General features: G+C 51.0%; 1 protein-coding gene across 4 annotated transcripts in view; it reads right to left on the bottom strand.

Moving 5' to 3' along the window:
- Positions 1-23,502, bottom strand: part of FLT4 (fms related receptor tyrosine kinase 4) — a 63,223-nt gene that overhangs the window by 8,233 nt on the left and 31,488 nt on the right. For 3 of the 4 annotated variants that reach the window (XM_040078279.2, XM_040078280.2, XM_058422488.1), the window contains exons 5-25: positions 23,244-23,406; positions 22,857-22,996; positions 21,968-22,136; positions 21,282-21,399; positions 20,560-20,711; positions 19,758-19,920; positions 11,525-11,669; positions 8,906-9,014; positions 7,464-7,823; positions 7,068-7,214; positions 6,290-6,421; positions 5,904-6,010; positions 5,464-5,599; positions 4,556-4,660; positions 3,057-3,170; positions 2,730-2,818; positions 2,350-2,497; positions 1,689-1,783; positions 1,233-1,355; positions 744-855; positions 264-363 (exon numbers count right to left, since the gene is read on the bottom strand). In XM_040078279.2, coding sequence (XP_039934213.1) covers positions 264-363; positions 744-855; positions 1,233-1,355; positions 1,689-1,783; positions 2,350-2,497; positions 2,730-2,818; positions 3,057-3,170; positions 4,556-4,660; positions 5,464-5,599; positions 5,904-6,010; positions 6,290-6,421; positions 7,068-7,214; positions 7,464-7,823; positions 8,906-9,014; positions 11,525-11,669; positions 19,758-19,920; positions 20,560-20,711; positions 21,282-21,399; positions 21,968-22,136; positions 22,857-22,996; positions 23,244-23,406 — 2,927 coding nt within the window. The remainder of the gene's footprint in view (positions 1-263; positions 364-743; positions 856-1,232; positions 1,356-1,688; positions 1,784-2,349; positions 2,498-2,729; positions 2,819-3,056; positions 3,171-4,555; positions 4,661-5,463; positions 5,600-5,903; positions 6,011-6,289; positions 6,422-7,067; positions 7,215-7,463; positions 7,824-8,905; positions 9,015-11,524; positions 11,670-19,757; positions 19,921-20,559; positions 20,712-21,281; positions 21,400-21,967; positions 22,137-22,856; positions 22,997-23,243; positions 23,407-23,502) is intronic. The other variant, XM_040078281.2, reaches the window with a different exon arrangement.

The following is a 23,502-nucleotide window of genomic DNA, read 5'->3' as shown; positions in this document are numbered from 1 at the left end:
TGATTCAGAGCCCTCTGATACCCTTCAGCGCAGAAAAGCACAGTGCTCAGACCCATCCCAGCATGGGCATGCAAGGACACCTAGAGAGCTCTGATCAGAACCCACTGCCTTGCTCTCCAGGCAATGGCCTAGAGTGAAGGATGTGTGGCCTCATCCCCTACCCTGGCTAAAGATCTGCATCCCACAGAGGGGCCTGTCCTGCTCTGTGCTGGGATCTGCCTCTGCTCTAACCAGTGCTGGAATTTTTGAGGTTTCTGACTCACATTTCTGCTGTGGCATACTCTGGGGCTCTCATCCTGGTACCATCTTTGAGCCTCTGGCAGAACTCCTCATTGATCTGGACTCCAGGATATGGAGATGCCCCTAAAGAAGGTTCAGAGAAGGGTGGGAAACAAGAAATGTGCCATCAGAAACCAGTCCTTTTGAGACTGTCCTTTTGAGACTGCCCTTCACCCCAGAACACTGAGAGATGTGGTCACTACTCATACACAGCCCAATCCTTGGTGCTGCCTGAGTCAGGGTTCTCTACCTCAGTGAACAGAGGTCACCTCTGCTTGCCTGTGACCCCATCAGTCTCTTCATGGGTGGATATGGTCTCCATATTTGTTTTGCCTACATGGATGTTGCTTCCCATCAGTCCTTAGATGTTCTTCAGAATGTCTGTCCTGCACAGACTCACCCACAAACCGCTGCGTGGGTAGAGGTGTCTCCCTCAGCAGCATGAGACCCTCATTAGCACTCACCTAGTGAGAAAATTTCCCAGAGAAGGACCCCAAAAGACCAGACATCACTCTGGGTAGTGTAGACCTTGTCGAAGATGCTTTCTGGAGCCATCCACTTCAGTGGGAGACGGGCCTGCAGGAGGAGAGGCAAGACACAAATGTTCAGCTGGGAACATGTCCCAGGACAGCCCCTTTTGTAGCAAAGGGATGAAATGGATGAAAGGAAATCAGAGCAAATAGCCCTCCTCCTCTCTCCATGGCAGAATTGGTTAGGTCAGAGAGAGGGACAGAGACACTGAAAGGGGGATGAATGAGTACAAGGAAGAGTAAGTTAATGACAGGCTGAGGGGCAGAAGGAAGGAGACAGAGATCTGCTGGTGGAGGAGGGCAGGACATGTGTCATTGGTCCAATGGCTTCTGGTCCAGCCATGCAAGTAATTCCACTCCTGCTTTTTCATCTTTTCATCAAGGGGGCCTCATCTGTAGAGGGTTTGAGAAAATGGCACTCACACTGCCTTTCCTGACATAGTCAGGGTCCTTGTAGATGTCCCTGGCCAGGCCGAAGTCACAGATCTTTACCACGTTGTTTTCTGACAGCAGGATATTGCGAGCAGCCAGGTCTCTGTGGATGCACTGAGGGCACACAAAGAGAAAGGGGCAAAATAAGAGGGAGAGAAACCACAGTCAGAAAGTGTACATCACCTCCATTCCCCATAAGCCTGAGCTGTGGTGGAAATGGGAAGAAGCTAAAGGTAAAAATTTCAAAAAGGGATGGTTAAGGAGCAGTTGGAATGCAAGAGAACTAATTTCCCAGCTTTGTGTACACATATATGTCTCAAATTTCCGGAGGATTGTGAAGTAGATCACTGAATCTCTCTGTGTGTCACCTGAAAGGTGGCTGTAGTCAGGTCTCTCTAATCAGACATGCACAAAAGTTCAGGTGAGCAAAGGAAAGGCTGAACTCACCTTTCGGGATGCCAGGAATTCCATACCACGTGCTACTTGGAAGCTGTAGCAGATGAGGTCTTCCATTGTCAAGGGACTTTGCCACAAGTCATCCACTGTCCAGAAGTAACAGATAATGATTAGACAATTGGTGATCTGTTGTCCTCTTTGTCTCTCTCTCAGACTGCAGTGTACAGCCAGTTTCTCAGTGAAATACAGTTAGTACTCAGTCCTAACTGGAATAATCAGCTTCCCTCTAAGATTTTCTGCTTAGGTGGCAGAAGGCACAAGGCAAGAACCTCCTCAAGTGTGAGGAGAAAGAGTCCAGCCTCCAGCATATGTCAGTGAGACAGAGCTGTGGGGAACAGGACTGGAAGGGGCTTTGAAGGTCAGCTCATTATTTCTGTCCTAGGGAGGACTCAACAAGATGCCCCTCAGTTCTCCTTTCTTCAGGCTAAAATACCCAAAGGGATTTAATTCTCCCTTCTGGGTTTCTGGTGTCTATTACAAGAGACAACATGATATAATAGCCCTGTTCAGGGAATTGCCATTCAACAGTGATCAGTTCCAAGGCTGGGACCGCACTCCCCACTGATATTCCCTGCCCATTCCCCAAGCTAGCCAAGTCTGGCATAGTTTTGGTGGGCCGGGTGAGGAGCCGGTGCCAAGGCTGGAGTGTTACCTTCCTGGATGGGCAGCGCTGTGCGGCTCTTGTGCATCAGGAAGCGGTGGAAGATGGCGCTGTCGCTGGTCCCAGAGCGGCTCCTCCTGTCTGCTCTCACTGCCTCCACGATGGACTGCACCTGAATACGCAGCCTGGGAGACTTCTCCTGGCAAGGGACCAAACCAAAACCCTCAGCAGGCAATGCACACTGTAACCCTTGCACCCATGAGTTGCACAGTCTCTTCCCATCCTTAAACAGTAATTCTGGCCTGGAAGCCTCTACCATTGCAGGAAGAAGGACAGAGGACATCTTTGTCACATCGTCAGATCATGTATTAGGGGAAGTCTTCCTTCCCTAGACATGGGACAGGTCCCTAGGGGCAAAGGAAGCTACTCACCCTGTAAGGACTGAATCCTTCCCTCTTGGTCCGCAGGTAGTTGGAGAGGTTTCCGTACTTGCAGAACTCAACAATAACCATGAGTGGACCTGGTGAGAAGAGACCAAAGGTTAGGGCAAGAGGTAAGGGCTTGAGTTGGTCAGAATTTGCCACAGCTTGTGTTATGTGCAGCGCCGCTGAGATGTGACACCTGCTCTAAGTGAGGACAAACACACTAATAACTTCCCCACAGGTTCCTGTGATCACACATGTGGACAGCAAAAAGACACAGGGGACAAGCTTGGATTTTTGGGAGCAGGCACAGCCTTGCTGCCCTAGAATATTTACCATTTGGTTTGGTGCAGGCACCCAGCAAATTCACCACGTTGAGGTGATTCCCGATGTGAATGAGGATCTTCAGCTCTGACATCAGTGCCTTGTGCTCGCTTGCAGTAGCTCCCTCTGGAAACACACAGACCATGTCATGACACCTCCTCAGAGCTTTTCACTCCCCCTCACCACCCTTCTCTAGCAGCGTGTTAATGTGAGTCTTGCTGAGGAGGCTGTGACCTCCCAGTTTCGGTACATTTTGTTATTGCATATTCCCACATGAAATGCTGAGCCTTGTCTGGAGATCCCAGGATCCCTGCTGTAACACGTAGGGTGCTTTCTGTAAGTGCAGGGACCCAGAACAAAGGACAACACAATCTGTGCCCAACAGATTTTTCCTTATGATAGTTGTGGAAAACATCACTTGAGACTTTCATTGGGATGCACCCGTTTGAATCTCTGCCCTTTTGGCCTCCAAACAGAGATAACAAGTCATGAAACAATTCAAAAGAAAATTAGGAACAAAAGACATCTGATTCTTTTTATCACAATTGAAGATAGGAGCTGTCTCAAACCCACATATCTTTTGATGATTCCTGTTCAATAGCAAACACAGTGTCATGCTCCTGCTGTCTCTCTGTACTGCATCTTCTCTCAAGCGTCCAATTCGCATCAATTCTTGACCCTCTGTTTTACCCCCAGGGTGTGTTCTCTGGTTTTGGGTGTCTTTTTCATACTTCTCAGCTTCCCCATATGCATTTTGTCTTACTTTAGAATTTGTAATTTTAGCCTGAGAGACAGAAGCATCCTCTTGAGCTGCAGCTGATGGGCCAGGTGAGAGCCTTGCCTTAAAAAACTGTAAAGCAACCTTGCACACCAGGCTGTCCTGTGCTGTGCAGATGATCTGTACACTTACAACAGTAAATATATTTAGATGAGCTGTGACACTATTTCCATGTACAGGCTACTTCTGGCCAGAGACTGCCTCAGTGTTTTGTTTGGTGCCAAATTACAGAATAATGTTTTGGATGCCTGTTTGAAAGCATGGCTATAAAAGTTTAACGTCTCACTCTGGATAGACCAGGCTTTGGGTGTAAAGAACATTTTGCCCTCAGAGCTGGGTAAGAGCTGCAGCCTGCTTCCTAACCCAGCTCTGCATCTGGCCCATAAACACAAAATACAGGCACATTTGGAAGAAGGCAATTGGGAGCAACACTTCCTTCAGTGGCATGCCAAAGAGGGGCTCTGGAGTCTTGTTCATCCTTTGAGACAGATTTAATTCTTTGCCTTTGCAGACAGCTAAATTTCCCCGAAAGTTGAGTTCCCCAAGTCCTTGGTGTCTGTTCTGCCACTTCAGCCACCCAGTGCAGCTGAATGGAGTCAAAGAGGATCAACTGTGTTGTGGCCAAGAAGCCATTAATTAAAAGACAGGCATTTAGAAGGTGAATGTTCCCTGGCAGGTGCCTCATTAATTGCTGTCTACACACATTGCATGTTTTGCTTCACTGTTCACATACCTTTCAGCATTTTGACTGCTACAGTCTCACAGCTGTTACTTTTATTGATCCCAAATGCTGATGCTTCCACCACCTTCCCAAAGGCACCGTGACCCAGGACTTTACCTATGGAAAAGGAGAGTAAGTATGAAGAAAGGCAGGTGCAGAAAAGGCAGAATAGAATGAAGGAAAACAAAAATCCCAACAGGAAATCATGGGAAGAAGAAAGAAAAAACATCATAAAGGAAAAGGAAGGAGTGGAACATGTGCCCTTTCAGGTGGCTGCTCACGGTGTCGGTGAGAATAAGAGAAAGGACGATGGGAGGAACTGAGACAGACCTGGCATGGACAAAGCAGAGGAAGGAAATTGCCATGCAGACATGAGAGGCTACTTGTTGCCCTCAAGCAACAAGTTGTTGTGTGTGGGAAAGGTAAACAATCCCTTGCAGCACAGCAGCCAGGACCTATGTCACTGCTCTGTGCCTCAAAGGTAGTCTGCTGCCCTTTAAATTCTGCCAGACAGAGGGAAGAGGCTGTAGATAGGTGTCTCAGCATGAGGAAAATGTGGATGCAATCCTGATCCTGAACTCGGGATAACCTGGCTGTTCTGTCCAGACTCACACTTGGAAAATATGGGGATGTGTTTTAAACCATGCCCAGGGGTCTTCTGTTTTCAGTAATACCTGTGTGGATACACTAAGGAAGTCTGGGCTTACAGTTGGCTCAGACCTGTCTACAGTCAGACCGAAAGAGATTTCCCAGGCACTGCTGGGCTTTAGGGACAGCCTGGGGAAGAGGATGGGAAGCCTGAGGCAGAGAGAAAGCATTAAATACACAGAGGTGTGTTAAGAAATCTGAAGAGTGGGTTTGTAGGGCTGGTGGGAAGCGCTGGCTGCAGTGTGCAGTGGGAGGGAGGGGGTCTGGCTCACCTAAGCGCAGGCGGTCTCGTGGGAACTCCCACTTGCTGGAATCGTAGGGCAGGTACTCGCACTGCTCCTCCAAGGGCACCTCGCCAGGGTCCATGATGATGGAGAGGTAGCCTGTCTTGATGTCTGCGTGGGCCGGCTGCAGGAACCAGCCAACAGCAAGGGTGAGGAGTTGCCCTCCCTGCCCTGGGTGCTGACTCCCAGATGGGATTTGGATTCATTGCCTGCCTTGACCTGCTACCCCCTCAAGCAAAGGCCATTTCCTGTCACCTCCTTTACCACAGCCCTTCCTCACCCTGTCCTTGGCAGTGAGAGCACTGGAAGCATCACTCAGTGACCCCCTTTTAGCAGGTGCTGTCATGGAGCCCCACATCCCAGCACTGGTGTTGCCCCAAGCCCTGATATGCCATCCCCCTCTGCCTGGGACAGTCACAGTCACGTACCCTTTTGATGTTGCAAAAGATGAGAATAAGCAAGATCCAGAAGAAAACAGCAATAACTCCAGTCCCAATCAGGATGACAATCTCCACATTGGTCCTGTCATCAGAGCCTGTGGGATGGGAGGGAAATCATAGCTTCGGAGATTCCCATTCCATGCTCCAACTCAGCCCTTCCTTATGGCCTGCCTCAGGACGTGGGGTGACGGGAGATGTGTTTGCCTGAGCTAAACATGCTCTGGACTACAGATCCTCCTGTGAGAGCACCATGCCACCAGCAAGGCCAAGGCGCTTCCATTGCCTCCCACTGTCACAGGGAAGATGCATGGGAGTTTGGCCATAACTTCTATTCCACCCCTTCACATCCCCAGGGGTGTTTTGGCTGCTGGTACCTTCCACGGAGACGCTGGCTGAGGAGTTCACACAGCCCTTAGCATTGCAGACGCTGCACAGGTAGAGCCCAGCATCCTCCTCCCTCACCCTCTGAATGCTCAGCCTCTGGTTGAAGTCTGCCAGGTCAATCCCTGTAAGGCACAGAGGGTTGTGGTGGTCACTCACAGGGGGAGGAGATTAGTACACTGGACTCAGGCTCAAAGTAAGGCTTGCATTTTTCGGCTGATTCATTTTAGATGGCAGAATGACATCACACCAGCTGGTAGAGGCTCTTCTCTTGACGGCCCCAGAGATACCCTGGAGGGGCCTCCCCGTGGCAGTATATGAGGGTATAAATTCCTCACTGAACATGCTGAATAGGGACGGTGCCCAGGTTGTCCAGCTGCTGTGTCAAGTTCTGCTTTAGAACCTGTTCCTTCCTCTCTACAGCGTGCCTGGATCCTATGCATGTTCCTTCCATGAGATCTGGGTCAGACCCTGCATCATCACAGATGCCAGGCACTGGGCTGAGAGTTAAGAACATGAATGATTTTTCTCTCCCTGCTCTCCAGCTGAATGTGCACAAGCACAGACACTGTTGAGCCAGGCCCTAGGGCAAAGACTTGGCCAGTGAGACTGCATCAAATTAGAACAGAATGTGAATAAGACCAGGGTCTGGCTGATTCAGACAACAGGTGCCTTTATCTGGGCACAGCAACTCCCAGAACCCAGCAGTGTTCAGCTCTCCAGCTGCTGGACATACTGCCCTGCCCGTGATCCACCCCCAGCCCACTGTACCTGACACTTCTTCCACCAGTTTCTCGTCTTTGTACCAGCTGATTTCAGGAATGTGGTTGCCGTCCACCTTACAGCGCATCTCTATGGAGTCGCTGACGTTCACCCAAATGTCTGTCAGGTTCTGCTTGAGGCGAGGGATCTCCAGGGCTGGAGGAGCAGCACAAAGAGGAGGAGGGGAAAACGGGAAACTGATTGATCAAAAGAATATCTGGGTTCCTGGGGGGCTTTGGGCCTCTGACCCCTGCTGAAGGGTGTCTTGAGAACCCAGGTGCCCTGCCTTTGCCACCTTGAGTTTAGCTTGCTTGCGTGGCTTCCCCTGGGGATGGACTGGGGAGCTGATGGCAGCAAGAGCACCAGCTCTCCTGTGTCACTCCCGCCAGCCCTGTGGACCCTCACCCTGCACAGAGATGTATTTCTTGTGGCAGTGTTTCTCCCGGGTCTTCCTGTTCTGGACCTCACACACATAATCTCCCTCCTCATCCAGGGAGATGTTTGGGATGGTGAGCAGCAAGGTCGCATCGTTGGAGTTGGGCTGGAAGCGCAGCTCCCCCTGCATCTTGGTGGCATAGTGGTGGACGTTCTTACAGTCCAGCACGAGGGGGTTGCCCTCTTCATCGTGGAGCTTGGAGAGGTTCAGCCGATACCACTGCAGGTTCTCGTAGGTGTAGTTGTCCGCATTGCAGCTCAGCTGTAGGTCCTGCCCCTCTATGGGCTCTTCTGAGGGCTGGGATTCAATCTCAAACCCGTCTGGAATGGCTTTCAGGAAGGAAATGAACATATGAATGAGTTTTCATGGCTGAGCTGCCAGACACAATGAAATTGTCTCCTTGGGCTCAGCTCTTGGAGATCTGCCTGTCCTCAGCCAGGGTGAAGGAAACCACTGTAAAACAGAACTGTGACATGCAAACTGTTGGCAACCACAGCTTAAGCCCAGTGAGTGCTATGGGATATGCTCAAGTCCCAGCGTGAAATTAAGATGGAGTCACAAATGAAACAAGCCAAGGAGGCCTGAATTAGGCTGCCACTGCTCCCAGCTCAGCTGCAGCATCCTGGTTTGCATGCATGCCCAATTTCACATGTGCAGGCAGTGACACAGCAGGCTGGACAGCAACACAGACAGCAATACTGAAGCAGTGACTGAAGATGTTCATCTGGTTTCACAACAGCTGGTGGCTCTGACGGTGCAGGTACTACCACAAGAGCCATGAGCCCAGCCTTCTGGGCTGGGAATTTTATTATGGAATTCTCATTCCATAGGATATGCTTTTTCTGTGCCCTTGCTGGGCTCCCTGTCTCAGCAGGCAGGGACAGGCTGCCACCAGGACGGGGTGCCACAGGCAGGAGGCTCATACAGCCCCTATGAGCCATGGCTCCAGCCCACATCGCTGGGCTCTGGCTCCTGCAAACTCAGCTTCCTCCCATCACCAAAATCCCGTGGGATCACTGCCGGGGGCTGGGGCCATCGGGACCTGGCCTGGGACAGGGTCGGGCGGTGCCACTAGAGGATGCTCTTGGACCAGACACAACCCCAGCCCAGGGAGCCGCCTGGGTCCGAGCCAACGGGATGTCCCCAACCCCAGACCTGCCCAGGACCTAGACGCAAGCAGTGCTGGCTCATTCCCAGGTCTGCCTGCCAAACTCTGCTTGTGCTATCTGCTGCCAGGGCTTCAGGCATTTGCCACCCAGCAGAGCCCTGTGTTAGCCCTGCTTTCCTGCTGGCTTTCCAGTCACTGTTGAAGATCCTAACTGTGAATGGCAGGACCTGACAGCTCTAAGGACCTGCCTGTTTGAAGCAGAGAGCTTGGCTGGTGCAGGTAGGGGGATTTTACAGTACTCACTGGTCACGTAGAAGTAGATCAGCCGCTCGTCTCGACCCACTTTATTAGAGGCAATGCACTTGTACATGGCTGAGACATTGGCCTCTTGGATGGCCAGTTTGCTGACTGTCTGATGGGGGAAGAGAACGTAAGGAAGAGTCAGGAAGAGCAACAGGGAAGAGAAGTAGGATCACTTCTGCTCTCTGGCAGGTGGCAAAGCACCCAGCAGCTGTTGTTGCATAAACCTGGGAAAAGGTTATTCAAAAACAGACCCTTATTCTACAGCCCTTTGAGTGTTTCAAGTTTTATCTGTTGGATCTACCAATAACAACATGATTTTATTCCCAATCTCTGCATCTTTTTATGGAGCCCAGTCAGCATAGATGCCTCTCCATGGGAGCAAACTTCTTGTTAAGCCCCTCAGGTCACAATGGGGATGGTGCTCAGCAAGGGGGACAGTAACATGATGCAGGGTTGAGGGGATGGTCAAGCTCCTGCCAAGCTTTATTTATAACAGTGGGAAGAAAGGGAAAGGACACCAGGGCTTTGATTCCCTGAGACCTCTGCAGTGAAGTGACTACTTAGTGTCCCACAGGGTTTTCAGTGGAATTTACAGGTACTTACAGACCTGCAAGCACTCCGTTTTTTTCATAAAGAGATATCAAACCTGTGAAAACATCCCAGCTCTCATCCCTTCAGGAAGAGCTGTCATCTTTCTTTGAATTCCAAGTGCACATAGACACAGTCCTAAAAGCTTCCTCCTCTCCCTCCAGCAAGACACGATTAAGACTGGGCAAACAGCCAGGCTGCCATCCTGGGAGCATGGACCCAGGGGAGGCTGCCTCCAAATAAGCCAGGAAAAGCAGCTGGGGAATAACGCTGCTTTCCTCCTGGCTCACACTGCACATGTGTGAGCTACCAAATGTATGACAAGCACTCCCCTTAGAGGAGACTTGCAGTTTGAAGCTCCAGTTTAAACGACAAGTTAAACACATGCAGAAATCCCTTTAATGAGGCAGTGTTTAAAATTCAAAATTAACATGTTCCTACAGGGAAATTTCTTTGCCTTTACATCTCATAGACTTTAGGAAGCATTTCCGTTCTGAGGGGCAATGTATTGAGGTTGTGTTAACCAGAAGGAACAGTCATTCATTCAGTGCACACTCAACACAGCTGAAGTGACTTTATTACTGGTACTTTTGTGCATTGCCTTTTCCGTTTCTTGGGGTTATTCATACAACCAGAGTGACCCTATTGCTGGCACTTTTGTGTGCTGCCTTTCCTGTTTCTTGGGGATTTTCCTTCTAATCTGCGGTGTTATGTTTGAGTTGGGGTTTCTTGATCTGACATCATCCTGCTGCCTGCAGCGCATGGCTGTGCACTGCACATCCTGTGGCTCATTCTGGCACTTAGAGATGGAATAAAACCCAGGAGGATGGAAAGAGAAGACAGGCAGAAAGGACAAGGGGAGAGAGAGAAAGCAGATTTTAGGATATAGCATCCCACTGTAAATGGAAGAGCTCTTTTCTCCCAAAGCTCTTGCACATCTGTGGGGATTCACAACCGAAGTTGAGGCTCCAGGACAGTTACAACCAAACAGATGGAATGAGAAAGACACAGCTGAGGAACAGAAGAAACAAAATGGGGAATATAGGAAAAGATCAAGAAGGACCAATACGAGTGTCACATCCATAATGGGACACAAGGGCTTCTCACCCAGGAGCTCCCACCATCCCTGCTTGCATCCCTGGGGAACATCAATCCCTCACTCTCCCTTCATCTGCTCTGGGAGGAGAATCATCTGCCCTTGCCAACCTTTTGGCAGAGTGATGAACTCCTGGCCAGGCCAGGGGACGGGAAGTGCCTTTAGAGGTGTGTAGGAAAACAGGAAGTGACTTTCGGAAACAGGGGCCCGTTTGTTTGTTCTGCATCCCTCTGTGAGCGGCTGGTGCCCGACACCCGTGGGGACAGGAACCTTGTCATGGCGCAGACCTGACACTCATGGCTGCCTGGGAGACGGAAAGAAACAGGCAGCAAGCAGGTCACACACTGCAATGAGGGAGAGATGTTCCTTCCAGAGAGGAAATGCTGTGATGGAGAAGTGGCTTTGTGGAGCACACGTTGCTCCCACTCACAAAGATGCAGTGGATGGATGCCAGCTTCTCCAAACCGTCTCACCCCACCAGGATGGGGACAGCTGGATGAAATGCCCCACCAGACACATGAACCTTCCCAAGGCCAGAGATTTCCTAGTCAGTTTGTGACTCCTGCTCTCCTGCTCAGGATGCTCTGCGGGGTTTGGCTCTCACAGCTCATGCAAAATGCTCAGAAATGGCCGTGGAAGCCCCCATAGCACCTGTCCCACATGTCTTCCCTAGCAGGATGCCCTATGTTCAGTAACAATCTATGAAATCCCTCCTGTGCAGCCAGCCCCAGTGGAAGCCTCTCTGGACACAGGGTAATTCCTCAAAGATGACAGCTCTCCCTTGCCCTGGGGCTGCCTGGTACTGCCACTGATGGTTTACTTTAGAAGCAGAGGTGTGAAGCCCTCACCAAATCAATCTCTTTCCCTGATTGCAAAGGAGTCCCGTGCCTGTCTCCAGCTCCCCGTCCCAGGATGGGTTTGGAATACAGCCTCACCTTGTTCCGCCCCTCCACGAACTCCACCCAGGTGTCAATGCTCTCGATGGGGTTCACGGCGTCCTGCCGGGACACATCTTTCCAGTCCTTGCACTCGGGCATCCGGTCCCGCTGATGGCGCCTTGCTGCCCGGTGCCTGCTATTGCTGATCCAGCAGCCAGGGGAAAGAGGAGAGAGACAGAGAGAAAGTTAGCTGGGAAAAAGCGCCAGAAGCAGCTTTGTGTCATAGAACTGATGGCCCTGAGCTATAACTCCGCAAAATTTCCTGGATCTTTCAGTTACACACTCCTGATGCTTTATAAGGGGGCGTTGCAACCGTCAGTGAGGCAAAAATCTGTAGGTGTGAATACAGATGTCCCAAGGAGTGTCTTCACCAGCAGGCCTGGGGCTTCATCTTTCCTCGCTAAAGGTGGAGAAAGGCAGCAGTGAAGTTGATTCACATGTGCCTAGGCCAGCTCTTGATGTCATTTTGCTCAGCCCCAAGGCCTTAAAGCCCTGCTGGGACTGAGAGTCAGGGGTGTCACTCACTGGCTGGTGCTGGCCTGGAGAGCAGATTATGCAACACTCAAGGGTGCAGCACCCAGGGGTGCTCCTGCTGCCCTTGGTTCAACAACAGCCAGGAGAGAGACCTCCCAAGCAGAGGTGCTGCTGGTGTCTCACAAAGGAATGATGGTACCTCTTCAGGTTGAGACAGATGGGTGGGAAGAAGTCCCCAAATCTGTCAGGGACCTGGGATGCTGCAGCCTGCAGGAAATGAAATGTGGGTTGGGGTGGAAGATGGGAGGGTCTGCCCAAAAATGTGGGTTGCGATAGAAGGGAGAGGCTTCTGGTAACAGGGAAGCAGAGGGAAGCTAAGGGCCCAGGAGCTGTAGCCAAGGTGTGTCTTTACCAGTGTGGGGCAGAGTACTTGGCAGGGCAAACACACTGGTGAGCTGTGTAAACAACAGGAAGCAAGAAAGAAGCCTCCTGCATCCTCTGGAGCTGTGCTAGGCAGAAATATGGTGGCCTTGCGAGACAGTGCTCATAATTCATGGGCCCCTCTGCTTCCTGACAGGGCCACAGTGCACTTGCATGCGATGGAAAGCTCTGGCGTCCCTGGCTTGGCAAAAGCCTGCACAGGGCTGTGGGACCTGGCTTCCTCCAGGCACCCTCATGTCCTCCACCCTGACTGCTTTGGCTGCAACTCCCCAGCATCCCTTTTCCTTCTTCAGTGAGGCTGTTCTTAAAAAATGCCACTGCAGCCCTGCCTGATGCTGCCTCAGCTTCCCAGGCACAGGCAGTGGGCACGCACCCTTCCTGCCAACCTACTGCCCTGCTGGCAAATCATCCCAGCAGCTGGCAGAGATCTGGCTCTTCTCCAGGATTTAGCAATTCTCCAGCAGCAGCAGCTGCCTATGAGTACTTTTACTTCCATCGTTACCCTGAAGACAAAGGACAGAAAAGGCACAGGGACCTCAGGGCAGGAATGGTATGAACCCCAGCTGCTGTCTTGGGGTCTCACCAAGGGGCTGTGACAATTTCTCCTGCAATCTGCCTCAATTTCCCCATTAGCACAGTGATCAGTGGTTTCGTTGCAGGTCTTGTGAGGTGTGGCTGAGCCATGGATATCCACTGACAGATGCAGGTGGCTGAGGATGTAGAGGATGCTGTGGAAGCTGTTGGTGTCTGGGACCAGCCAGCCTGGGTAAAATTCCCACACGTGTCTCCACGCTGACTTCCCACAAGGTGCCATGTTGTGGGTAGGTGTCCTAGGTTACAATGTAAAATGTGCCCAAAGTATGTATTCTATCACCATCTACATGAAATGTTGTTGTGCACCACTGTTTCCCGTGCCCCTTCCCTCCAGACTATCTTCTGTTAATGGCCCATCAATACCGCCCTGCATGACTCATAGATAACTCTCCCCAGGAGCTATCTCTGTTTAATAGGCAATCAAGGACCCATTGCAAAACTGATAAAATGATATCAGTCCATTGTGAGATGCTCCGCCCAGGGGGAGGAGCCAAGCATTCCCACCTGGATATAATCGGGGCCTTGGGACAGCACAGGCAGCCTTACCCACTGGATTCCCAGAGGACAAGAGCTACCAGACCTTTCTGCAAGAACACTGCTTCAACAAGACCACTTCATCTGGACTGCCACCACCACGGTTTCAGGTTGTATTCTGACTCTGTCAGTAATCTTTTGTACCATTGCATGTGTTTTATTTTATTTTACTTTTTTTTCCTCTCCTATTAAATTGTTTTTTCTGACTTGGAGTCTCTCGCTGGTTTTGCCTTCAAGCCAGCACATATATTTTGGCGCCCAACGTGGGGCAGGAGGTACTGAGAGAAGTCAGAATTACAATTTTGTAGTGAGGGAAAAAGAAACAGCTGTCCGCTATGATGCTCAACATGCTTTCATATATCTTATACCTAGCTCTCTACATTTTCCCACACATGGGGCAGTATTTGCCGGTCTTAATGCTCATGTGTAGACCAGGGTATGGTACCAGAATTGCTGTATTGGTCTATTATGTTTATTGTATGATAACCTCTGAGGCAATGAGCATCATTCGGAGTATATACTCTATTTTGTGTTCTTGTCCTGGTCCAGAATGCTACATCTGGGCTCTCAATAATCGCACCCAGCCCCTGTGGGGAGGGGTAAAGAATGATTTTTTCCAGTCTTTTAGGTATGGCACAGCAGTTTTCAAAAGTATTGAGTTCTCTCTAGGTGCCAAGGACAGCATAATATTGTTGTTAGTTCTGCTTTGCCTTCTCTGCACGGCCTGCACCATGCTCACCATGTTTAGAAATCAAACACTACATGGGGTGGTGCAGCGTCTCCTTGAGGAGGAGGGAAAAAGAAACAAATGCAAAACAACGGCATCCGTGTCTACACAAACTGTCGTAGAGGAAACAGGAACCGCATCTATGCAGACTGTCACAAAAGAGAAAAGAACCAAAAACAAGGCAACAGTTTCTGCATCTACTCAGACCATCACAGAAGAGAAAGGAACCAAAAACAAAGCAACAGTTTCTGCATCTACTCAGACCATCACAGAGAAGAAAGGAACCAAAAACAAAGCAACAGTGTCAGTGTCTACACAAGCTGTCACAGAGGAGAAAGAAACCAAAGGTGCCATCAGCATCTCCACACAAACTGTCACTGAAGCAGAACAACCTAAACCAGTGGCAGTTGCCCCTGTTCAGAAGAAGAAATCAAAGAGCAAATCAGTCCGCATAATGACTGATGAGGATGTGGCAGGACCTTCACACTCAGCAGAAGAGACAGAGCCAGAGATCATCACCCGCTCTCTATCCCTGGGTGAACTGCGTGACCTGCGGAGGGAATTCACCCGCCAGACAAACGAGTCCATCCTGACCTGGCTGCTCCGCATCTGGGACGCTGCAGCCAATGACACCATTCTGGATGGAAGTGAGGCCAGGCAACTGGGATCGCTGTCTCGGGATGTGGTCATTGACCAGGGGATCGGGAGAACCCAACAAACTCTCAGCCTCTGGCGGCGACTGCTAACAAGTGTGAGGGACAGATACCTTTGTAAAGAAGACCTCCAGGTGCACCAAGGAAAATGGAGCACCATGGAACAAGGTACCCGATGCCTGAGGGAATTGGCTGTGCTAGAGATCATTTTCTCAGAAGACGAGAGATTTCCTAAAAGCCCAGATGATGTCCAGTGCACATCGCAGATGTGGTTGAGATTTGCACGGCTTGGACCAGAGATGTACTCCCGTTACCTGGCAACGCTGCAATGGAGGGAAGGTGAGGACAAGGTGGGCGTCTTGGTCAATAAACTAAGAATTTACGAGGATACTGTCACCGCCCCATTTCGTACCCATGTCTCATCCGTGGAAACAAGGCTGGCTGAGCAAGTCCGGAGCTTGATTGAAGAGGGCCATCAGAAACTAAAAAAGGAACTTAAGGAAGAAATTTACCACATCTCGCCAGAACCAACAAGAGTCTCTGCCATTAGGAGCAGGTACCCACCAGCCAGGGAGAGAGGATACACTCCACGGGGTAACCTCTGGTCTTTTCTTCGGGAACATGGAGAAGACATGAGGAATTGGGATGGAAAACCCACCTCCTCCTTAGCAGCCCGGGTACGTGAACTGAAGAGAGAGACACCTACCATGAAGAGCTCATCTAGAGCCAACACTGCTCCAGTCTCAAAGGCACAGAACCCCAGACAGTATAAGAAGAATGATATGACTGATCCACTTGAAGGGACCTCAAGAACATATTTACAGGAAGAAAGCAACGTGTACCATGACCAGGAATAGGGGGGCCCTGCCTCTAGCCAGGTAGAGGAAAGGGACAATCGGATCTATTGGACTGTGTGGATCCGATGGCCTGGCACATCTGACCCACAAAAATATACGGCTTTGGTTGACACTGGTGCCCAATGTACCCTGATGCCATCAAGGTATGTAGGAACAGAATCCATTTCTATTTCTGGAGTGACAGGAGGGTCCCAGCAGCTGACTGTATTAGAGGCCGAAGTGAGTTTAACCGGGAATGGGTGGCAAAAACACCCCATCGTGACTGGCCCAGAGGCCCCATGCATCCTTGGCATAGACTACCTCAGAAATGGATACTTCAAAGATCCAAAAGGATATCGCTGGGCTTTTGGGATAGCTGCTGTAGAGACAGAAGACATCAGACAACTGAGTACCTTGCCTGGTCTCTCAGATGACTCCTGTGCTGTGGGACTACTAAGAGTTGAAGAACAACAGGTACCAATCGCCACAACAACAGTACACCGACGGCAATACCGCACCGACAGAGACTCTGTGACTCCTATCCATGAGATGATTCGGAAACTGGAGAGCCAAGGGGTGGTCAGCAAGGCTCGTTCACCTTTCAACAGCCCTATATGGCCAGTGCGTAAGTCCAGTGGAGAATGGAGACTGACTGTGGATTACCGTGCTCTGAATGAAGTCACCCCACCACTAAGTGCTGCTGTGCCAGACATGTTGGAGCTTCAGTACGAGCTAGAGTCCAAGGCAGCAAAGTGGTATGCGACCATTGATATTGCCAATGCCTTCTTCTCCATTCCTTTGGCAGCAGAGTGCAGGGCCCAGTTTGCCTTCACCTGGAAGGGCGTACAGTACACCTGGAACCGACTGCCCCAGGGGTGGAAACACAGCCCCACCATCTGCCATGGACTGATCCAGACTGCACTGGAAAAAGGTGAGGCTCCTGAACATTTACAGTACATTGATGACATCATTGTATGGGGGAACACAGCAGGGGAAGTTTTTGAGAAAGGAGAAAAGATCATCCAGATTCTGCTGAAAGCTGGTTTTGCCATTAAGCGAAGTAAAGTGAAGGGACCGGCCCAAGAAATCCAGTTCCTGGGAGTAAAGTGGCAAGATGGACGGCGGCAGATTCCCACTGAGGTCATCAATAAGATCATCGCCATGTCCCCACCGACCAGCAAGAAGGAGACACAAGCTTTCCTAGGCGCCATAGGTTTCTGGAGGATGCACATTCCTGAGTACAGCCAGATTGTGAGCCCTCTCTACCTGGTCACCCGCAAGAAGAACGATTTCCACTGGGGCCCTGAACAGCAACAAGCCTTTGCCCAGATCAAGCAGGAGATCGCTCATGCGGTAGCCCTTGGCCCAGTGAGGACGGGACCAGAGGTGAAGAACGTGCTCTACTCAGCAGCCGGGAACAATGGCCTGTCTTGGAGTCTTTGGCAGAAGGTGCCTGGGGAGACTCGGGGCCGACCACTGGGATTCTGGAGCCGAAGCTATAGAGGATCTGAAGCCAACTACACTCCCACAGAGAAGGAAATCTTAGCCGCCTATGAAGGACTTCAAGCTGCCTCAGAAGTAATTGGCACTGAAACGCAGCTGCTTTTGGCACCTCGACTACCAGTGCTGGGATGGATGTTCAAGGGAAAGGTTCCTTCCACGCATCATGCCACTGACACCACATGGAGCAAATGGATTGCCCTCATCACACAGCGCGCCCGTATTGGAAACCCGAATCGCCCTGGAATTCTAGAAATTATAACTAACTGGCCTGAAGGTGAGACTTTTGGATTATCTTTTGAAGAAGAGGAAGAACAAGTGACACGTGCCGAGGAAGCCCCACCGTATAACGAGCTACCGGAGACTGAAAGACAATATGCCCTTTTCACTGATGGTTCCTGCCGAATTGTAGGCGCTAACCGGAAATGGAAGGCTGCAGTATGGAGCCCCACACGACGAGTTGCACAAGCTACTGAAGGACAAGGTGGATCAAGTCAAATTGCAGAACTTAAAGCCATCCAGTTAGCTTTAGATATTGCCGAACAAGAGAAGTGGCCAAGACTCTATCTCTACACCGACTCGTGGATGGTAGCTAATGCTCTGTGGGGATGGCTGAACCGCTGGAAAAAGGCCAATTGGCAGCGCAGAGGGAAACCCATCTGGGCTGCTGAGATTTGGCAAGACATCGCCGCCCGAGTAGAGAAGCTGACCGTTAAGGTTCGACACGTGGACGCACATGTGTCCAAGAGTCAGGCTAATGAAGAGCATCACAACAACGAGCAGGTGGACAAAGCCGCCAAGGTGAAAGTATCACAGGTGGATCTAGACTGGCAACACAAGGGAGAAGTATTCTTAGCCCGTTGGGCCCATGATGCGTCTGGTCATCAGGGGAGAGATGCAACATACCGATGGGCCCGTGACCGAGGGGTGGACCTTACTATGGACAACATCTCACAGGTCATCCACAACTGTGAGACCTGCGCTGCAATCAAACAGGCCAAGCGGGTAAAGCCTCTGTGGTACGGTGGACGATGGTTGAAGTACAGGTATGGGGAGGCCTGGCAGATTGACTACATCACCCTTCCCCAAACCCGCCAAGGCAAGCGCTATGTGCTAACTATGGTGGAAGCCACCACTGGATGGTTAGAGACCTACCCTGTACCTCATGCTACTGCTCGGAATACTATCTTAGGCCTTGAAAAGCAGGTCTTGTGGAGACATGGCACTCCTGAGAGAATCGAGTCAGACAATGGGACCCATTTCAAGAACGGCCTTATAAACACCTGGGCTAGAGAACATGGCATTGAATGGATATATCACATCCCTTATCATGCACCGGCTGCCGGGAAAGTTGAACGGTGCAATGGGTTACTTAAGACTACCCTGAAGGCGCTCGGTGGGGGGACTTTCAAAAATTGGGAACTGAACTTAGCAAAGGCCACCTGGATGGTCAACACTCGAGGGTCAATCAATCGAGCTGGTCCTGCCCAGTCTGAACCCTTGCACACAGTAGATGGAGATAAAGTCCCTGTGGTACACATGAAAGGCATCTTAGGAAAAACTGTTTGGATTAATCCCACATCAAGCAAAGGCAGACCCATCCGTGGGATTGTTTTTGCTCAAGGACCTGGTTCCACTTGGTGGGTAATGCAGAAAGATGGGGAAACCCGTTGTGTACCACAGGGAGACCTAATTTTAAGTGAGAACTGAGTGTAGGGTTTCATTCTGTATATGTGTATATTTATCTATCTAGCTGTAAGAATGTATTAATTTAGGTATAATGTAGATGGTCATAGAATAAGGGGTGGATTATGTCCTAGGTTACAATGTAAAATGTGCCCAAAGTATGTATTCTATCACCATCTACATGAAATGTTGTTGTGCACCACTGTTTCCCGTGCCCCTTCCCTCCAGACTATCTTCTGTTAATGGCCCATCAATACCGCCCTGCATGACTCATAGATAACTCTCCCCAGGAGCTATCTCTGTTTAATAGGCAATCAAGGACCCATTGCAAAACTGATAAAATGATATCAGTCCATTGTGAGATGCTCCGCCCAGGGGGAGGAGCCAAGCATTCCCACCTGGATATAATCGGGGCCTTGGGACAGCACAGGCAGCCTTACCCACTGGATTCCCAGAGGACAAGAGCTACCAGACCTTTCTGCAAGAACACTGCTTCAACAAGACCACTTCATCTGGACTGCCACCACCACGGTTTCAGGTTGTATTCTGACTCTGTCAGTAATCTTTTGTACCATTGCATGTGTTTTATTTTATTTTACTTTTTTTTCCTCTCCTATTAAATTGTTTTTTCTGACTTGGAGTCTCTCGCTGGTTTTGCCTTCAAGCCAGCACAGTAGGAGAGCAAAAGTGGGACACGGCTCGGGGCACAGCCACGGTCACAAGAAGCCCATAACACCACCACGGTGGCCTGACAAGACACAAGTGTTGGAAAAAATGGCACTTACAGGCTGCGTCGGGAGAACATCCGACAGGGCATCCATGGCCTCCACTGCCACTGGATCACCTCCGGTGCTGGGATGCCATAGACAGTGCAGGTGAGGGCCTGGGGGCTTCTCTTGGAGTAGATGCTTGGAGAAGAGGCTTCCTTCTCATGGATGCGTGGAGGAACTGCAAGGATCAGAGTGACATTGTGAGCAGCTGCAGGCCCAGCCACTGCCCCCCCCGGCCTGGCACAGCCCTCCCCAGGCCCACTTATAGACAGCCTGGGCACTACAGCTCTCTGGCTCTCACGGCAACTCAGGCACAGCAAGTCATACTTAAGCAGATTCAAGTGACATCGTTTCTCCTTTCTCTGGTGAGTGGAACTGTCTGGATGCTGCAGGGCTCAAAGCACAGGGCCACAGAACCTGCTGGAGACAGATCTCCAGGCAGCAGTGCCTTTCCAGCACTTTTAGTTGGCATCTGTTTCCTGCATGACTGGGACCAGTTTCTGGCATGGGAAAACTCCATAGTGGCTTCCCATCTAGAGGAATTACTCTAGATCAAGACTTCATCTGTGTGACAGCTGACCTGCTCTCAAGTCCACATCAGTTAGGGCCACCCTCAGCAGCCTCTCCAACTGCAATCGGGAAGTGGCCCCTGAACAATGACATATCCAAAGTCAGGGAGCCAGGATCAAAATTGTGTCATGGGGGAGGAAGAGGTGATGTAGGTACCAACTGCTTTAGGATAGCAATGGGGACTTGGTCTCAGAGTGGCCCAAAGGCTAGGGCCATGGGCTCAGCACTCTCCCCCAGCCCCCCTTACCATTGACAATTAACTGGAGGCTGATGTGCTTCTCCAGCCCCGCCAGCCTGTTCCGCAGCACCAGCGTGTATGTCCCAGCGTGCTGCTCCGACACATCCTTGATCTGCATTGAAGATTGAGATTGCTTGGGAATTAGCTTTCCATCCTTGTACCTGCAGGGAGGCAGAGAGAAAATGCAGCCATGGGGAGGAAGTGTCCCACTGGCAGCTGGGCAAGAGTGCAGTCAGGGTGCCCCTTGCTAGCACTGAGGACCTCTCTGGAGAGACCCCTGGGCCTTCCCTGGACCCAAGGTATGGGTCTGCACATTGTGTCATACGGATATGCGTGGGGTTGGGGGTGCTGTAGCTCTGCCCCGAGCAGTGAGTGGGGGCAAAGCTCCCATCTCCAGTCAGCTCTGATGGAACTGCAGCATGGTGAGGTGCACAATCCATCCCACTACCTTGTTCCTCTGAGTGGCTGTGATCACCACAGCAGAGGGACAAGAAGGACAGCTCCTGTGGGAATTCCACTTGGCCCCTCCAGACAGTGCAAAGCTGCCAAGCCAGGCTGTGCAGCTGAAAGCCAGGACATGGGAGAAATGACTCCCATGGGTGGAAAAAAGTGACATTTAGGACAATCTTGGTGACAGAGGGACCTAGCAAGGAAGCCAGGCTAGGCTTCCCCATTTGGCAGAGGAAAGGAGGAGAGGAGAAGATGGCTCAAGCTAAGAAAGGTTAAGTTACCACTGGAAGTCTGGTGGGGGGTAAGCCACGACTTTCACTGGCAGCTTCACGGCTTCGTCTCCTGCTGTGGCTTCTATCACTGGGCCCTTCCTCCACTCCACAGTGATGAAGGGCTTTTCTGCAAGGAAAAAAGGGACCATGGAGGAGAACTCAAAGAGACAGGGTGTCACAAAGCTCTGCTGCTCTCCACAGGGCCCAACAGCAAGGACCAATGACCGGTGGGGCATCATGACAGCACAGCTGAGATCCTGGCAGCTGAAGTTCTGCCTCTGTCTCCCTCTTGGGAACCATTGGGGATGCAGGAAGGCTGGGCTGCCCTGTGACTTTCTGCTGCCAAGAAACAGCCACTCAAAGCAGATGGTGCCTTGTGCAGCACCCTGGTGCCCCTCAGGCCAGCCATGCCATAGGGGCACTCCATTTGCCACAGGTCCTGCCATTCATCCACTGCATTTGGGCCAATTTGGTGTTGGCACCTCTCTCCCTCCCTTTTGGGACCCTGCTGAATGTGACTCTGCTCCCAGCGTGGTGCTGGGGCGCAGGAGGGCTGAGGGGCTGGAGGAGGGCTGGGTTTCACTAAAGCAGAGTGGATGGAGGTTCAGGAGCCACTCTGCCCAAGCAGTCTGGGGTTGGCTGTGCTGCAGCTGGGCTCTGGCTGCGGCTCTGCAGGGCACTGGCAGGTGCCGTACCGTGCACAATGACATCAATGCTCTCCTCCAGCGTCTGGGCATCAGTGGTGGCAGTGCATGTGTACTTCCCCAGGTCCTGCTGGCTGACGTTGTGGAGGGTCAGGCTGCTGGAGAGCTCCGTGCACGTCTGCAGGGAATGGCGCTCGGACTCGATCACTGCTCGCTGCGTCTGTGGGAGATGACAGAGGGAGGGGGATGAAAGACTGCAATGGGATGGGGCTGTGTGGATGAGCTCCTCACAGCAGTGGGATGGGGCTGTGTGGATGGGCTCCTCATAGCTGTGATTCCTGATGCTCAGTGGTTGCCTCTACCAGGAGAGGTTTCTGCACAACTGACTGACATCCTCAGGTCACATGTTCTGTGTACTGACTGCCTGGGGCTGGGGTCAGATCTTAGCATGTTTTTCTCTTGTAGCCCAGGAACCAGGCTGGGAGCCCCATGAACTGAGTGATGTCCTCAAGGGACTTCCCTGTCTCACCATTCAGAAAAGCCAGAGGATACAAGAGGGGGAAAAGGCACAGTGGGCAAAGGGACCACTTCTTGGTAACAAGGGCTCTATGATTAGAATAGCTCCTTTTAAATCGATTACGTTTGCTCTGGATTTGCACTGGTGAAAATGAAGCCAGTGTTTTCCCAAGAACCCGAAAGCAATAATATCTTGGCAAGGAGGGAGCTTTCTGCCAGGAAAAGGGGTCTTCCTTCTGTCTGTCTTCTGCTGCAGGAGAAAAAAAATGAGAAAACACTCTGACCAAGATGTCCTGGGCACAGCATGGTTAGGATTATGAGGCAGAGCCCTACAAATGATGTGAAGAGAAACAATGAAGGGTCGGGAGGGGATGACTCAGAGGGAAACAGTTCAGTGCATGGGAGCTGCTCTGTTTGCTGGTACCTGTTTGCCAGGGTAAGTCCACTGGAAGCCCACGCCAGAGTTGAACTCAGCCCACACTGTGCAGTTCAAGACCAGCTTCTCTCCCACTAGCAGCTCCATGGCTTTTTTGGGATACAGCTGGATGTCATACAGCTTGCTCCCTGATGCAGAGGAGGGAATGAAAAGACATTTCTGATCTAGTAACCCTTTGACTCAGACTGTGCAGTTACAGGAGGTTTGGGAATGACCTCCTGCTGCATGGTGTATCTCTGTCCGACACACAGTAGGAGAGATATAAGCACCATCCAGAGTCTGTGTAGCTAGAGAAAACCATAACAATCCCATGAACCACACTGATGGACTTCAGAGCCACCCAAACTGCTCCCCTGAACCTTCCCAAATATTCACCTGCTATATGGATGATGAAGAAATTTGATTTGAAGACCTTCTTGTCAATTACAGTCTCACAGTGGACGTACAATAAGTCCCTGATCAAGTCTGTGGGTACCTGCATTCCCTTCTTGTTGTCCCAGAAAGTGCTTTTCCCGTCAGGGTGGATGAAGAAATTTTGCTGGAAAAATCAACATTTTGCCGACTGAAATCAGGGGGTAATAGCATTCCCAGTCCACCCCTCCCAGGCTTTATGCTGGCTAACACATCCTTTTTG

Source organism: Hirundo rustica, chromosome 14 (assembly GCF_015227805.2).
Source record: "Hirundo rustica isolate bHirRus1 chromosome 14, bHirRus1.pri.v3, whole genome shotgun sequence".
Taxonomy (NCBI): domain Eukaryota; kingdom Metazoa; phylum Chordata; class Aves; order Passeriformes; family Hirundinidae; genus Hirundo; species Hirundo rustica.
This window is presented reverse-complemented; position numbering and strand designations above follow the sequence as displayed.